General features: G+C 40.4%; 1 protein-coding gene across 2 annotated transcripts in view; it reads right to left on the bottom strand.

Annotated features, from left to right (window-relative positions):
* The window catches only part of LOC122799721 (protein bicaudal C homolog 1-like), a 1,306,264-nt gene that overhangs the window by 1,017,189 nt on the left and 270,570 nt on the right, over positions 1 to 18,505 (bottom strand). For both annotated transcript variants that reach the window (XM_044068975.1, XM_044068974.1), the window contains exon 4: positions 8,277 to 8,356. In XM_044068975.1, the coding sequence (XP_043924910.1) occupies positions 8,277 to 8,356 (80 nt within the window). The remainder of the gene's footprint in view (positions 1 to 8,276; positions 8,357 to 18,505) is intronic.

Here is an 18,505-nt window from a genome sequence, read left to right on the forward strand (position 1 = left end):
GTAAATGGCAGATATAGGTTAAACATAAATTATAGCATGTGTATAAAATAGCGATACAGGAAGTGAAAAGAGGCCAAACAAAATGGAAGCAAGAATATACAGAATATGAAAATTATGACTGATAGATGTATTCATGGGTGGCCTCTGTTCCATGTACCAGAAGCAGCTTGGAGGAATCTCAGTCACCTGGAAATGGATTCATAAACAGAATAGTTTACCAGGTGTTCTTCACTGAGGGTACTGTAGGGGGAACTGAACAGTGCACTGAGGGCAATGTGTAGCCCGGTTTTGTCTGTGATGCACAAAGACACAATGTAGTCTGTACTGCAAGCCCAAGGGAAGTACTACAGAGGTTCACATAAAATCCACATACAGCTCAGGCCAATAAATACAAAAATGTCTGGGGTACCTAGCCATGTGCATCAGGATAATGCAGTTATGGAATCAAAATCAGGACTGCAGAAGACAACAGCATGTACACCTAGCAAATGTACAGTGCTAGGACATAGACAGAAGACATGTGGATAAACAATGGTGGTATATGTACCCACAGGCAAAAAAATGCACAAAGTTCATGTACACAAAACATATACATCCTCGGGCACACAGGATATGAAGACTATGCTCTCATACCTACAGCTGGGCACTGGGTGTTTAGCCAGGATGCAGGAGAAATGCACTGAGCACATCATGGGTGAGCTTTATACCTGTGGTAGAGATGGGTGCGTAGGTGTCAGGGCATGCATCTGTAGTTATATAGGGCTTACAGTATGTGAAAATTGTGCTCTGCTGCCTACAGAATAGTATCAAGTGCTCATCCGGTGATAGCAGCTCTATACTGAGCACATCATGAGTGACCTCTTTTTTCTTGGTGTAAATGAGTGTGCAGGTGTCAGTGAATGTTCCTGCAGTCAGCAGGCTCTCACTGTGCAAACACCTTCCCAGAACTGTTGCATTACTAGGAGCTGAGTTTAAAACAGGCAGGTGAGGGTACTTGCAGCTCTGGGAGGGGGATACAGCAGTCAAGAGTTGCACAGTACAAGGCTGAGTGTGCATCCTGCATTCACTATCACTGGCACAGAATTTTTCCAGTGTAATGTGAGTTATGGTGCACTCTAGCATAGACACAATCACATATTCAAGTACGCAGCTAATGCAGTGGGTGCATGGGTTTGTCAGTGCGTGTTTTACAGATGTGTGTGTGTGTGTGTGTCCTTACTTCAGCTGCACAGAGATGGTCAGGCTGCAAAGTGCACGTAGGTGGTGATCACTGAGAGATATGATTCACAAAACAGGCCTGCTGCATTAACACCATTACCCATTCTACAGTAACATCCATCATTTCCTGCAATGAGGCATTACAAATCCCTACTGCCCTGCTCTGTTTATCATGTAGGCCGTGCCTCCCTTGTATTCCCAAAGTGAAGCTGCTGTACTGGGCTGTTTGTACCAGTTGTGAGTAAGCTGTCACTGGGTATTTTTTGCACAGTTTGTGTGTGTGCAGTGCTGTTGACTTCTGTCTCTATGCATATGGTGTTTTCCATTCATTTTTGTATACTCCTGTGGGGGGGGGGGTGTACTTCCATATATTGACACTAGTGTTAAGTACCACTATTGATGACTGCAGTTCTGATAGCTGGGTGGTGGCTTCTGCTGGATTAGTTACCTTTGCTTCATGATCTAAACTGCAGTTTGCATTCAACTTACCTGCACCTCAGTCACACAGATGCTATTACATACACCCTGTTGCCCACCAGCACAGACGGTTGTTCAATGCTAATTCATTTGGTGTGCGGTAGTGTGCTTGTTAAGCAGTAGTGTGTTTGTTGAGCAGCTGTGTGCTAGTTATGCAGTAGTGTGTTTGTTAAGTAGTAGTGTGCTAGTTATGCAGTACAGCATTTGTTAAGGAGTAGTGTGCTTGTTAAGGATTAGCATGCTTGTTAACAGCCCAGTAGGCTTACATAGTTAACAAACTGGACTATTCTGTTAACTATAGAATAATTTTACACGCCTGGTTATGGAAAGAGCTCATGTCAAGAACTCTTAGGACACTCTTTTATGATAAGGACTAATAACACTATTGCCCTTTCATTTCTAAATAATGTAGCTACATTACAATAGGTTGTCATTAGTCATATGCTTAGAAAAATGTTTGCACTTCCTTCTTTTAGGGACAATTGGCGGTGGTGGTGCTGCGGTAGCGTTGTCACCTCACTTTAAGAAGTTGTCCTGTTTGATTCTCAGCTAGAGCGTCTTCTGTGTGGAGACATGCGTGAATGGGCGTACCTTCGTTGAAGGTTGTGCGTCAGAGCTGGCAAATCGGCACGTAAAAATCTACTGCCAATCATTAGCGGACCGGAGTTCCGCTGTGGCAACCCCTAACCGCGCAAAGCCGAAAGACACAACAACAACAACAGTACTTAATGCTGTTACTGGGTATCTATGTGAAATGCTGTCTAATAAAGTTGCTGTTTTTATTCAAGACTCTTCTGACTATACCAATTAGCAAATAATGGCAGCCCAGCCAGGAGTCAAACCTGGAATCTTTTTATTTTCATAAACTTAATCTTTTACTTGGCCATTACCTTAAGCCTAAAAACATTTATATTTTGTAATCGTTGACATTCTAGCAATATAGCAGCTTGTCTTGATGTATTTCTTCAGAGCTTAACTTTAGTGAAAAAAATAACAAAAATGTTATCTGCCTTTTTCAGTTGTTGATGGTTTGTCCAATATAAAACTCTACTTTAGCTAAAATCTTTTGTTTGTTTGTTGACCAAGAAAGTCCGACTAGGACAGAGCCTATTTCCAGCAAAGGCCTGGGGAGAAACACTCCAGATGTATGTCTTTGGAATGTGGGAGGACACAAGAGTACCCGGAGAAAGCCCACGTGAATGCAGGGAGGACACGCAGACTCCACCCCATCCGAGAATTGAACCGAAGAACCTCTTGCTGTGATGTGACAACATTAACTGCTGCATCACTGCACCGCCTGTAACTATACTACTACTTTTGATTTACATAGGACAATCATTTTCAAAAAAGCAAGGGAAGAATGTAGATCTATTCAAAAAAATTTATTTTAACTCCCTGCCAAGTTCTCTTTCTTGGCTCTTGAAATTAGACTATTACTTCTTATCTTTTCCTGCATTATACCAGAGGTGGAAGATTTATTAAAACCTACCGAGGGAATTATTTTTTCAGCTTTACCTGAAAGCAGCCTATACCCGATGTCTGACACTACTGTCCCAGTATCAATTAAAATGTATTTCCAGTGTCCACCCTCTACCTGTCCCATTACAAAAGATTTTTCATCTCTATTTGGGGATCGTAGAGTAAGAAAATATATTGACGTGGGGGAGCACACTTCATCATGCAGCACTAGATTATCCAAAAAGTTCTGTAACAAAATTGTCTTTGTTGTGACTGAAATGAAAATGCACTGAGACCTGGTTCTACTTTTGCCTGTTTTAGTTCCTTTTGATTAGATTCAGCATCTGGATCAAATAAAATAATTTAGTGCCTTCTTGACCTAAGCTCAAAGCAGGGATAGGCAGTACCCACATTCTATGCAAAAATCCATTGCAGGTCTGTCTTTTCCTTAACAAAGTTTATTTTACTGCATTCACACTGAAAAGTCTTGGATTTCTGTTTTTCTTTCATGACCCCATAAAAAAGATCAGGTATTCTGGGTGCATGGGGAGGGGATTTGGCTCCATGAAGCATTCATGAATACAGCCTCTAGAACATCCATAACTGGAGCAGCAAGTGCCTGGAATGAGGCAGGCCCATGAAAGCACTGTGTCTGATCTGGGCCAATGAGTTTTCCTTCCTGCTGGAGACCCTCCATCATTTTATGAAGGGTGTCCATGAAGGAGAAATCCTCTAGTGCACAGGAAAAGGATAGCATATCTTTGGTGTTTCGCAACAGGTAGCAGCAGAAGAAAACTGCTCAACACTGGCTAACTCATCTGCCTCAGAAACTGGGGTATCTGAATCTCCCAAAGATATTCTACCATTCTCTTCTTCAAAGAAGCTGCAGACACCTCAGGTATGACCAGTGGTGAATGCTTAGACTTCAGGAAGAACACTAAATGCTGAACCAACTTATTAGGAGAAGTCTGTGAAGTGAATGGGACAAGGCACTACCCAAACTAGACTGAAGCAAGATGGCAGACAATAGTTTGACTTCACGTGCTTTGTGTCTCATGGCTTCAGAAAGAACCACCTCAGAGGACTTGAATCATGGATGGATGACTGAGAACTTAATCCTTTTCCTAGGAACCTTCTGGAGAATGCAGACCATAAGGATACCTCATTCACCCTTAGTTGCAAGAACTTGTGCCTCCAACATTGAAGACCCCCTCAGTATCAGAAGACACAAATGTGTCTTCAGTCTGGGAGGACTTGCATGTAGTCAAAAGTGAAGCAGTTAGCAAAAGCAGTCATACTACAGACCTCAGCAAACACCAACTCTGAAGACAGGACCTGCAAAAATGCCTTGCCATGTTCACAGACACCAGGCCTAGAGAGACCAATGAGACCCACTGGAACTTCTTCAGTCTTCTGTTTTCCCCCATGTCATTTTTTGGCAGGCTTCTTTTTCTAAGAACAAGCTCCTGAAGACCTTAGCCAATATCACTGTGGTACAGAACCAGGCAGTTACCCATTTATGGGACTCAAACTCATTGAGAGATTTAGCTCTTCATCTGATTGTCCTCAAGATGAAATTTGCACAATGTGGACAAGCATCCATGTTGTATCATGGGTTGAGGCTATAAATTCAACAGCAGTAATAGTCTTTGTGGAAAATATGCTTCCCACAGTCTATGTAATTATGAACTTCAATATGAGACACAAAATCAGGATCAATATAGCACACACTGGGTAAGCATTACCGCAGTACAAAACAAATTAAAAAAGAAAACTTTGGGATACTTATCATTCTAATGGAAGTGGGCTGAGTGATGGACTGATGACACTGTGGTCCTGTATGGTAGTGAACTGCGTGTCAAGAAATATCTGGAGAAGACATTAGTCCCACTTATACCACCAATGTCCTTACATGGCAGTGAAAGGGGGAGTGATTAAAGCTTTGGGGAAGGTACAGCTCTGGAAATCAGGCCAGAAGGTAGGCCTACCTGTGAGCAGGATATTCCAATAGAGAAGACTGCAACAGTACAATGACTATCTTAACATTTTAAGAATACATGAAATTACTTTAATTGTATGAACACTTCAAACTAATGGGCAATGATCACTTCCTGGTGTTTTACCCCTCACCAGCCCCTTCAAATGTCTCTAGTAACTCTTCCTGCATTATTGGGTTCATTGCTGCAGCTGCCTTTTCTTTAGTAATGTCTGACAACTGTAAACAATGTAAATAATCCAGAATCTCACTCACATATTTACTATGTTCATTTTGTGACTTATTTAACTTTTGAGAATGAGGTCTGTACTAAAATTAGTTTTGTTCTCTTTTTAAATCTGTAACAATAATTTGTGATCACTGTTGTGTCAACCTACGGGCTAAAAATTACTGACAGTCAGAAAAATTATAAAAGCATACATCCTTCAATGACACTCTCATTAATTTGTTTTTCTTGTCTAAAAACCTTCAGTCTCTTGCTTCACCTTTCTACCTCCTCTTACACTACCAAATCACCATTTTGCAGTTTGTTTTGCTGACTTGCTAATCATTTTTTTTACTTCTTAAATCTTCTCGACCAATTTTGGCTGTCATACTTGTATAGCCCTTAACTCTGTTTTCAGCTTTTTTTTATTAAAAAAATCCAGTTCAGACATCAAAACCTGGTAGCTCTGCTCCCGCTACAGTAATGCTTGCAGTTCTTACATTCGATATGATAAATGATGTACCTGCCATAATGTTGCCTGACTATATGTGGTTATGACTGCATTAGCCTGCAGTACACTGCATTAGATGATGCCTGTGCACTTTACAAAACATATGTTGCAGTGTTCCCTACATAATAAATTCATCTGAATATGCAAAGTACAGCTAGCTGTCTATTGCAGAACAGCTTTTAAGGGCAGGTTACAAATATGTCTGTGAATTATGTAAGGTTTTGCTGTGCTCTTTTGGCTGTGGGTCATTGGGGTACACTGAACACTACTTTTGTGAATAATACTCCCCATTATCATTATAATAATGCTGATTTCTTGAGACTGTCTTGTTAATTTATGGGGGGATTCATTTTAAATTATAGTGATACAAATAAATTCCTTGCAAGCCTTTCAGTGAGAAACAAAAAGAGCTTGTGCATTTTAAGTATGGGATTGTGGCATTAAAGAGTATTACTCTTAGCCCAATCTCAGAGTTAGTGCAAATGGGTAGCATGGGGTAATGGGATGCATCCTCTTGCACTGGAGGAGTATGAGAGTTGTTCCCCTGCATAAAGTGTTTTGCATAGGCATACAGCAAGCTGTGATTTTCAATATAATCATTTTCATTTGCTGTTTTTTGTCCCCTTTTTCCTTCATGTTACTGGATCATCACTCCACTGCCCCACTTCCACACTGGTTCCTCCAGCTAATCTCCTTACCCCCAGGACTTAATCCAGTATGCTGGGGCCAGTTGTGGGTCCTAAAGGTGTCCCCTGGGCTTGGCTCTGCTTCAGTCTGTTTTTTAATTCTTGTATAAGCTCTCACTCCTTCCCTTGAGGTGATGGGGTCACGAGGGGCAGGCATGGAATAGGGATATTACGGCACAATGTTGAGCCTTCTCAGCACTTCAACCAGGTCTGCCCCATTTCCTTTTGGACCATGCTTCCTCCCAACACCATGCCCAGCCTCCACTAGGCACTGTGACAGGAGACAAGCACATCATCACCCTCACCCCAGGATAGGCATACCCATGCTCCCAGCTATTCCCTCAATCACCTGTGCCACTATCTGAACCCAGGTCGTCCGGCCTGTAGTCAGAGCTTTATCCCAGTATGCCACCAAAGCAGAATTTATTGCTTGCTTCTGATAACTGCAGGACATACAGGTACGGGTGTTGCAGTTACAATAAGGAGCCAATTTATAGCTCAAGTTGGTACCTAAGCATGTAAATGACTTTGATTCTGACAACTGGATTATGGTTCCAATGTTAATGTAGTGTGAGCTTTCCAGGGAAGTACTGTTATCCGATGGCATAATTTGACCATCCAACACTATTCCTTCAACTATATATTTAAGCCCCTCATCTATGAATGAAATAATCATATTTAGCTTAAATTATGAAGCATCATCTGCAGATGTATCTGGGGATAGGGACATACATTTACTGCAATCACGGATGTATCTGGTAATAGGGATGTACATTTACTGCAAATGCAGATGTATCTAGTGATAGGGAAGTACATATACTGCAATTGCAGCTGTATCTAGTGATAGGGACGTACATTTACTGCAACTGCAGATGTATCCAGTGATAGGGACATACATTTACTGCAATCACAGATGTATCTGGTGATAGGGATGTACATTTACTGCAAACGCAGATGTATCTAGTGATAGGGAAGTACATATACTGCAATAGCATCTGTATCTAGTGATAGGGACATACATTTACTGCAACTGCAGATGTATCCAGTGATAGGGACATACATTTACTGCAATCACAGATGTATCTGGTGATAGGAACATACATTTACTGCAACCGCAGATGTATCCGGTGTTAGGGAAGTACAAATACTGCAATCCACTGTCTAACATCCCTTTTCCTGGTTATCATGCAAACTTTGGATGTCACGTCAGCATGCAATGATGTGGGTTTAAAACAGGTTTAAAGGGCGGTAGCTTAATGTATAGGTAAGTATGATCCCTATGGCACTTTCAGATGTGTTTTAAGAAACAAACTTTTTAGAGCCAATGTCAGGTAACTAGAATGGTAGAAAGCACTCCGCAGCACTCTGCTGTGCTCACAGCAGGACGGGAGGGAGGGAAGGAAGAGCGAGGGCTGAGTAGAGACAGGACGTACAGGAACCAGAATGTGCAGGAATGCAGGAAAAGGCCTTCTCCGCAGAGCACCAGCCCAGTGAACATGGATCCCTTTCTCCTAAGTTACTGAAGGTAAGTAGTTGTGCCTTTCCTATAACATTACAACAAAGTCTTATCATTGCATATATAGATGCATTTAATTCTGGGAATCTGGTTCCAGCAGTTATCAGATGTTTTAAAAATTATATGCATTGTAGCTGTTATTTTTATAAACGCATGCTAGACTTTTAAAGCACAACACAAAGTTCAAACACGAGATTAAAACAGAATACCTTAGTTTCTAGTATAGCTAAGATTCTTTTTTTGGCTTCAGCCACATGCTGTATTTTCCCCTCCACTTTCACATGTGGATCTGTAAAATAAATTATATTTCTCGTTTAAGCAACAGTAAAAGACATATAACCTGCAAACTAGTCAATAGCAAGGTAAATAAAAAGTTCACAAAGTTTATTTTAAGATTCTAAAAACATGCATTAGATTTAATCCAACATAAATTAATATGAAAGCAATGATTTGTTTCTTATGGTGTTATTTTGATAATTATTAAAAAGAAGAAACCTGCCTTGCCATCGCAATGTTTAATATCTCAAACACTGCAAACAATCCTGACAAATTTACTTAACATATTTGCATTTTATTCTTACCTGCAAAAATGGAGCTGTAATTCCAATGTCTGATTTATTTTCTTCTATTTAGTATGACACTTAGGTTTTACAGTGAGAGGGATGAACTGATTATGTGTGGTATAAAATGTAATTTGTAAGCAGACACCATGATCATCATTTTCACGGCTAGTCTTACCACTAGGGAGAATTCAGCTGTGGGTGCATTTCCAATATTTATTTACTTATTTAATTGTTTTAAGTAGAGAAACGTGCCTACAGCATTGTTAAACACCTTTACTGAATTATCCCTTAAGACATAGGCAAACATACACTTATATAACCAAAAAAAAAAAACAAACCAAACAAACCATGAGAACATGTTCACAGTTACAAACATATGTTCACAGTTACAAACATAATATATCCCAAACAATTTTCATTAATCCAAAATTGCATAAAATTGATCAATGCTTGCCTTCCCTTAAAACTCATTCCTCCTCCAAAACATTATTCTGCATGTATTGTTCCCACAAGTTCCATTTTCATCTATGTAGCCTGCTCTAGTCTATATTAAATTAGCGAACGCTTAAAAAAGCGAACGCTGATTTATTGACTCCATGTAAGCGAAAGCTTACAATCCTGAACACTTAGAACAGCGATTTTTTTCAAAGGGAAAAAAAATTGCTGTTCCACAAAAGAAACAAAAAACAAAAAAAACTTTAAAACATTACATAAAGTAGGGGTCTTCGCCCCCCCCTACTTAAATATACCAACTCTGAGATCACACTACAGTGATGAAAACAGCAAAGTAACGAAGGTGGATAAGCTATTCCTTTCCCAGGGAAACAAATTGCTTATATGCCATTTCAGTATTTTGCTGTTTCGTGCTTTCAAGTTCGATCAAGACGCATTCGAAAGAATGCGTCTTTGATCATATAATAGGAACCCGTCTGCCCTACCCTTTTCTAAATATCCCACTTCCAGTTCTTTTATCTCTGTTACAATATTCAGTACTTCAAATACAGTTGGTTTAGACTGATTTCCGTAGATCATTGTGTGTACTGTGCCTAATCAGCCACGTTAGCTGGATAGCACATGCATATAAGTTATTGAGCACGTGCAAGATCAGTGCCATTTTGTATAGTCAGTCAGAGTGAATGCAGGCATAAATGGAGATGCACATGTGAATGTTTTTGAGTAACAAGTCAATTAGTTAGCTTATGAAGTTTGAAGTGTATGTTCCAGTTACAGATCCTGATGTGTTTATGTACAATAAATGACTTGAACAAATATCCAGCCTCAGTGTCTCATTTGATACACGAGACATGCAATGGTGTCAGAAGGGATCTGAAGTTGAAGCTTATTGCAAATCATGAGGCATGCAGTCAGAAGTCGAGAAATATTCAGGAGCCAACTAGCAAATGGTTCAGCAGTTATTCAAAGGTACTTAAACTCGTTTAAATGATTTTTCAGTCGCCAGATAAGTGGCAAAGCATTCAAAAGGTTCAAAATAATTACAGAGATAAACAAAATGTACAAAACAGTGACATACTGATAAAAGTATTCGAAATAACTACAGAAGTGTTCGAAATAATTTCTGAAGTATTTAAAATGTACAGAAAGGCTAAAACAACCAAATTTTTTCACAATGTACTACTTTTTCAATTTAACAAAAACTTTTCAAAGTATCTGAAGTTTCTGGAATGTTCACAGTGTTTGCAGTGTTAAAGAAGTAAAGCCTTTTCAGAGAGATTGTTATTTAGTTGTGCATAATTAGAAGTATAAATTAATTTTGTAATGACAGAGGGATTTCGCAGACCTGGACCTCTGGTGTTTGATAATAATATTGCTGAAAATTGGCGAGTGTTTGAGCAAGAATGTGATATTTTCATACAGTCTGCTTTTTCTGATAAAGACACATGTACAAAAGTATTCAAACTTCTTAATTCATCTGGCTTGGAAGCCATTGAGAGGGAAAGTTCATTTGTGTATGCACCTGCCGTGTATACAGGGGAGGGGGAGAACCACCATATTGTGACACAGACTGAAACATTGGAAGACCCTAAGTGCTTGAAATGTAAATTTAGAGAAATGTAAATAATGTCTTTCGGCTTTTTCCGGTTAGGGGTTGCCACAGCGAGACTCCGGTCCACTAATGATTGACAGTGGATTTTTAGAGTGCTGAGTTGCCAGCCCCACGCCCAACCTTCAAAGAAGGCACACCCATTTACACACGCACCTACCTGCATGTCTTTAATATCACTCAACTGCGGGGAGGACATGCAGACTCCACACAGAAGGCGGTCCAGCCAAGAATCGAATAGGCAAACCTCTTGCTGTAAGGTGACAATGCTAACCGCTGCAGCTAAATTTAGTGTGTAATCCTCAAATTAATATTACAATGGAAAGGCACATATTTCACACAAGAAATCAAAAGCCTGGTGAAACTATAGCAGCATATGTTACTGACTTAAGAAATAAAGCAAAAATATGTAGATCTGCTGATTTGAGAGATGAATTGATAAAAGACAGGCTTGCATGTGGTATTAATAATGGTGCAGTGAGAAAGATTTTGCTTCGAGACAATTTAATGTTGAGCAAAGCCATTGAGATTTGTCATATACATGAGCTTACAGAAAAGCATAGAAATATGCTTATGAATAATAAAAGCATGCATACAGTATCTCATACAGTATCTGCCAGTGCAAATGTTGATAGTGTAGAACAGAAAGTTAAGATGAAAAAGAGATGTAAACCGAGAGGTTGTGCCACACCCAACCTCATTGGTAACTGTTGTAATTGTGTAGACAGTCATGAACCTAAATGAGAGAAATGCTTAGCTTTTGGTCAGCAATGTCACAATTGTAAAAAGTGGAGTCATTTCAAAAGGCTTTTCAAGTCCAAAGTGGCACATACATTTATTAAAAGAGAGCATCCGAAGAAGCAAGTAGATCAGATAAAGAGCTATGAGCATACTTTCTATGTTGATGGTGTCTCTGTGATCGATGAAGCAGTTAACACAGCAGATTATCAGTTGGCAGCAAACAGCAAAATATTTTGTACTGTTCGATTAATGGGAAACCTGTAGAGCTTAAAATAGACACTGGATCCAAGTGCAATGTTATATCAGCACAAATGTTTGCAAAATAAAAGCTGGTGAGAAACGTAATTCAACAAAGTGTGCAAAACTATCTGCTTTTGGTGGTGAAGAGATACAAACTGATGGCTCAGTAGTTCTTACATGCCATTCTGCTGAGAACAGTTATGACTTGCAGTTTTACATAGTTAAAAGACATGTGCAGTCATTGTTAGGCCTCAAAGACAGTTTCAGATGGGACTGATTTCATTTAATAAGGAGGTCCACCATATAAGTCTGAAGAACAACAATGACAGTTCTACACAGAATATTTTTAATGAATACGCTGATATTTTTAAAGACGAGCTTGGCAAACTTTCAGTCAGACATTCCATGAAGTTAAACCATGTTATCAGATTAGGAAGGACAGTTCTGGTAGCAATGCAGAGCAAAGTAAAAGCAGAACTTGACAAAATGGTGAATTTTGGTGTCCTTACTCCAGTAAAAGAACTGACTGAATGAGTATCCTCCATGGTTGTAGCTCATAAGTAAAGCTCAGATGATATTTGAGTATGTATTGATCCAAAAGACTTAAACAAAGCACTTAAATGTCCTCATCATCTGATGTGCACAGTAGAAGAAGTAGCTGCTCTCATGCCAAACGCCACTGTTTTTTCAGTCTAAGCAAAAAGTTCATTTTGGCTAATTTCACCGGCTCACAAATCTTCGTTGTTAACCATTTTCAGTACATCATTTGGTAGATACGGATTCTTGAGAATGCCATTTGGGATAAATTCTGCCAGTGAAGTATTCCAACGTGCAATGGAGGAAATTTTTCCTGGTTATCCGTGCACTGTTATAGTAGACATTACTATAGGAGGCAATGGTGAAGACGAACATGATAGAAACCTCAAGAAAGTTCTAGACTGTGCATGTGAAGTAAATCTTAAACTGAATCCTCAAAAATGCTAATTCAAACTGGAAGAAGTTACTTATGTGGGTCATTTGTTTACCAGTTCTGGCTTACGACAAGCTCTATCTAAACAAGTAGCAATTATTGAGATGCCAGTTCCAGACAATGTCACATATTTACAACATTTTCTTGGTATGGTCAAATATCTAGGAAAGTTCACCCCAGACCTACTGAGCTTTCAGCACCATCATGTGAGCTGACAAGCAAAAATTTAAAAAGGTCCTGGTTAGAACAACACCAAAGAGCATTTGATGTTCTGAAACAAAAAATTGCCAGTCCACCCACATTGAGATATTATGATGTTCACAAACCTGTGACTGTTTCTTGTGATGCTTCAAAGTATGGTCTTGGTGCAGCATGTCTTCATGAAGGCATACTAGTAGCCTGTGCAACCAAAACGTTAACCCAAACTGAGATGCAGTACGCACAAATTTAAAAAGAGATTTTGGCAGCAGTGTTTGCATGTTTGAAGTTCAATGATTATATTTATGACAAACCTATCCAAATAAAGACTGATCACCAACCTCTAGTGACAATTCTGAAAAAGCCAATACATACAGCCCCAGCACGCTTGCAACGCATGATGTTAAAACTGCAAAAGTACAACTTCAATATTGTCTACACAAAAGGCAAATTTCTGTACCTTGCTGATGCTTTCTCAAGAGCACCCAGATAAAAAACAGTGCAGCATGACAATGGGAAAGCAGACTTTGAACTTTGAACTCAGAAATCATACAGCTTCAGATCCGTTTCACCAGAAGCCGAAATATTTTATCACTCAAGGATGGCCAGCACGACAAACTAGTTTACCATTTGACATACAGAAGCATTTTTCTTATAGAGACGAGCTTCTGATGGAAGACTTAATCATCATGAAAGGTCCTAAAGTGATAATTCCTTCAGCATTACAACAGGAATAAATAAAACGTTTAGACTGTGGTCACCCAGGTACTGAGTCTACCAAAACAGGCATAGTATTTTGGCCTTCTATGTCAAAAGATATCCAGAAGGAACTCTAACATGTTCCATTTACAATAGTAATAAATTGCACCAACAAAAAAACCCACTTCAGCTAAACAAGATTCCTGAACTACCATGGTCGATAGTTGCTAATGATATTTTTGAATGGAATCGTCAATATTTCGTAATGCTAGTAGACTCTTATTCAAATTGGTTTGAAATTGACCTTCTTCCTAACTTAACGTCTAGCATTGTCATTACGAAATTGAAGAGATATTTTTTCTGTCCATGGTAGTCCACACAAAGTCATATCTGACAATGGTGCAAAGTTTACAAGTCAGCAGTTCAAGAACTTTGCTGAGTCTTGGGACTTTTTCCATGTTACTAGTGGTCCTGAGTATCCACAGTGCAATGGATTAGCTGAGCATGCAGTTCAAAGTGCAAAGTATTTGTAGGAGAAATCCAGGAGAGATGGTACCAGTGTTTTTCTTAACCTACTTAATCTCAGAAACATTCCTCAAGATAATTTGCTTGGTTCACCTGTTCAGAGACTTATGTCCAGACAGACTAGAACAACTCTTCTGATCAGTAAACAATTATTGATACCAGATGTGAAGAAAGTACAGTTGTGTACACTTACCATAAATGTAGATGTTCGAGTGTATTCACTGTTGCAGTCATTACATTTGGGTAATCTGCTGGCAGGTTGCCCTCAGTCGGCCTGATTAACAAAGTCTTGGGTCCTGTGTCGGTTGCTGTCCCTTCTTCCATGATGGATCAGGCCCTAATGCTGTATAAACTACTCCTCCCAACCATAGCTTTGGGAATCTACCCAAATGTAATGACTGCAACAGTGAAACAGTGATCAGGGATTTGTAGGAGAAATCCAGGAGAGATGGTACCAGTGTTTTTCTTAACCTACTTAATCTCAGAAACATTCCTCAAGATAATTTGCTTGGTTCACCTGTTCAGAGACTTATGTCCAGACAGACTAGAACAACTGCTGCAAGGTTCAACGTTGGAAGCTGAGGGTGCAGACTATGCTTTCAGGGATATAAAACATGCAGCCGACGCCATTACATCAGTTTTTCTTGCCCCAGATGTCAGGTGCCCCTCTAATGGGGAGCAAATAAACATAAAAAGACAAAGGAATACTTCCAACAAAAAGCAAATACACCAAAATGGCTTTTAAGCATAGGAAAAGAAAGTAGAGGTATAGCCAGGAAAAAGTTAGGGGGCTGGAGGGAGGGTAACCAGGAATGTAACAGTGAATACATTCGAACATCTACATTTATGGTAAGTGTACACAGCTGTACTATGTTCTTCGTGTTTCACTGTTGCAGTCATTACATTTGGGTAGATTCCCAAAGCTATGGTTGGGAGGAGTAGTTTATACAGCATTAGGGCCAGCTATAAGGCCCTGCAAGACTGCAGTGGCAAAGCCAGCTCTGGATTTAGAGAAAATTGGTAAATGATAATGCTTGGTGAAAGTATGTACAGAGCTCCAGGTAGCAGCTTCTAGGATGTCCCTGGTAGGAACACCTCTGAGAAAAGCTGCAGAAGTAGATGCAGCCCTGGTGAAGTGATATCTGATCCCCTGGGGGAAAGGTTTTCCATGGTGTTTATAGCAGAAATGAATGCAATGGCTTATCCATTTAGAAATGGTTTGTTTTGAGATAGCCATCCCCTCTGCCCCTGCAGCAAATGCTACCAGCAGTTGTTCAGATTTTCTTTGAGGTTTAGTCCTGTCCAAGTAGAATCCAAGTTGTCTGTGCACATCCAAGGAATGCCGAATCCGTTCCCCTTTGTTCTGTGGATTGGGAAAGAAGGTTGGCAAATGAATGGACTGATTAAGAGCCACACTGGAAACCACCTTGGGCATGAAGGATGGACTGGTCCTGAGAGATACCTTGTCCGCATGAAAGATGATGAAAGGCTTCACTGCCATAAGGGCCTGTAATTCAGATATCCTTCTAGCTGAAGTGATTGCTAAAAGGAAGGCTGTTTTTCAAGAAAGAAATTTTAAGTCTGCAGTAGCAGCTGGCTCGAAAGGAGATAGAGTGAGTTTCTCCAAAACAAAGTTAAGGTCCCAGGCAGGGGATGGAGCTCTCCTGGGTGGTCTCAAGTTTTTTTCCCCTCTGAGATACTGTTTGAGCAGAGAATGAGAGAAGAGGGGAGGTTCTGTGTTATAATGAGCTGAAATAGCTGAGGCGTGGATTTTAATGGAGGAAAAAGACAGGCCCTTGTGAAGCATCTCAGTTAAGTATTGCAAAATTTGAGCCAAATTGGGTGCTGCTGTGCTCATCCCTAGAGATTGGTTCCAGGCAGAGAATCTTTTCCATTTGTCAGCATAAGATTTTCTAGTACAAGGTCTCCTTGCCTCCAAGATGACATCCATCACAGGTTTGCTGAGGGATGACAAGGGTGATTTTAAGTGATTAGCCATGCTGCAAGGTTCAACGTTGGAAGCTGAGGGTGCAGACTATGGTTCTCCTGCTGAGACAGCAGGGAAGGGGTCTGAGGCAGGTGCCATGGAGATAACCGCGACACACTGTGCAGAAGGGTGTACCAGTGTTGGCGAGGCCAGTCTGGAGCAATCAAGATCATCCTTGGTTTGTCCTGTTTGACTTTTAGTAGAACATTGGAGAGCAGAGGCAGTGGGGGGAAGGCATAGACTGATAGGTTTTTCCAGCTGAAGGACAGAGCATCCACTTTCCAGGCTTGTTTGTGAGGAGTCCTTGTGCAAAACTTGTCCAACTGGTAGTTCTAGGGGGAGGCAAATAGATCTATGTTTGGGCTCCCCCATTAGCTTGTCAACATGTTGAAAATCCGTGGTTCCAGTTTCTACTCATGTGGGTCCATGAGGTTTCTGCTTAGTCCGTCTGCCAATGTATTCAATTTTCCTGGCAGGAACTGAGCTTGTAGGTGCACTTGGTAGCTCAAGGCTGTGTTCCACAATGCCATGGCTAGTCTGCAGAAGAGGTAAGAATGTGTACCCCCCTGCTTGTTTATGTACCACATAACCGTGGTGTTGCCCTTCTTTACCATTAGTTGTCCTGGAAGAATGTAGTCCTTGAAGGCTGTCAGAGCATTCTGTACAGCTAACATTTCTTTTTGATTGATATGTAGGTGCATTTGATTTGGGTTCCATTTGCCCTGAATGCACTTCAATGCCAGGTGAGCCCCCCATGCATAGTCTGATGCATCTGTAGTTAGGGTTTGGGCAGCAGGGGGTAGTGAGAATGGCAGTCCCTTGTTTTGGTGGCAGGCCTCTGCCCGCCATAGGAACTCCAGACGTAGGCAAGGTATGATAGGAATCATTGTTTCCAGGCTGTGATAATGTTGACTCCATAGACTTTTTAGATACCACTGTAGTTTTCTCATATGCAGTCTTACATATGGAATTAGAAGAATGCAGGAGGCCATGAACCCCAAGGCATGCAGTATTTGTCTTGCAGATAGCAGGGTTTTTGTGGCCACTTGTTTGAAGTAAGTTACCAAATGAATTAGCTTTTCTGGCATGAGGAAAGCCATCTGGGCAGTTGTATTCAAGCTTGCACCCAGGAATGCAATTTGTTGACAGGGTACTAGTTGTGATTTCTTTTCATTTATGGTGTACCCCAGACAAGTTAGAATCCTTTTTACAAACGCCAGATGATTTAAAAGTATGCCCTAGTTTTTTGCCTGAATTAGACAATTGTCCAGGTATGGATATATTTGAATATTGCTTTGCCTGCAAAATGCAATAACTGGAGCCAGGCAGTTTGTGAATACCCTGGGGGCAGTAGACAAGCCAAAGGGCAGTGCAGAGAATTGATAATGCGAGTAGCCTTCTTTGAAGTGTAGGTATCTTCTGCAAGATTCCTGGATTGGGATGTGCAGGTAAGGCTTCTTTTAAATCTAGAGTTGCCAACCAGGCATCTTTGCCTAGCATAGGAAGTAACTGGTGAAGAGTCAGCATCTTGAATTTTGGAATCTCCAGAAAAGTGTTTAGAGTAGACAGGTTCAGGATTGGACACCATGGTTTGTCTTTTCTGGGTACCAGAAAAAGCCTGGAGTCAAAACTTTATCCCTTTTCCCCTTCTGGTACCAGTTGAATAGCCCCCATGCTTAAGAGGGAAAGTACTTGTTTTTGAGCCTCTGCCCACTGATTTGAGGGCAGGTCTGGCCACTTGTTTGGTGTTGGCAACTTGTGGAAATGAAATCTGTATCCCTGGGACAATATATTTAAAACCCAACTTTTAAACCATTTAACTCAAAATAACACAATAGCTAAGTGCCAGCATGGTTTTAGGCCAGCACATAGCACCACTACTGCTTTGTTATCCTTTACAGATGTCATAAATAGAAATCGAAACAACAATAACCCCTCATCTGCACTCTTTACTGACCTCTCAAAAGCTTTTGACATGGTAAACCATACCCTTCTTATCAACATTCTTGAATCCTATTCCGTTGACTCTCTGGCTATTAAATGGTTCATGTCCTACCTAACCAATAGACAACAAGCAGTTCTCTGGGAAAATAATATATCATCCCTTCTACCAGTCCCCCTTGGAGTCCCTCAAGTGTCCATTCTAGGCCCACTTCTTTTTTCCCTTTTTATCAACGACCTCCATGTAGCAATCCCACAAGCCACCTGCATTCAATATGCAGATGATTCAACATTAATATGCTCAGCAAGTTCCACATCTGAGCTACAGTCTCTGACTCAAAATGTTTTCAATACTGTTGAAACATGGTTTACAAAACGTTGCCTCCTTCTTAATGCTAAAAAAAACAAGCTCCTTCTCTTTACACCCACTAGCAATTCCCCCCTATAGATTTCTCTATCATCTCCAATAATCACACTACCATATACCCCGACTCTACCACCAAATTGTTAGG

The sequence above is a fragment of the Protopterus annectens genome, chromosome 4.part0, assembly GCF_019279795.1.
Source record: "Protopterus annectens isolate FY-2018-M chromosome 4.part0, PAN1.0, whole genome shotgun sequence".
Taxonomy (NCBI): domain Eukaryota; kingdom Metazoa; phylum Chordata; order Ceratodontiformes; family Protopteridae; genus Protopterus; species Protopterus annectens.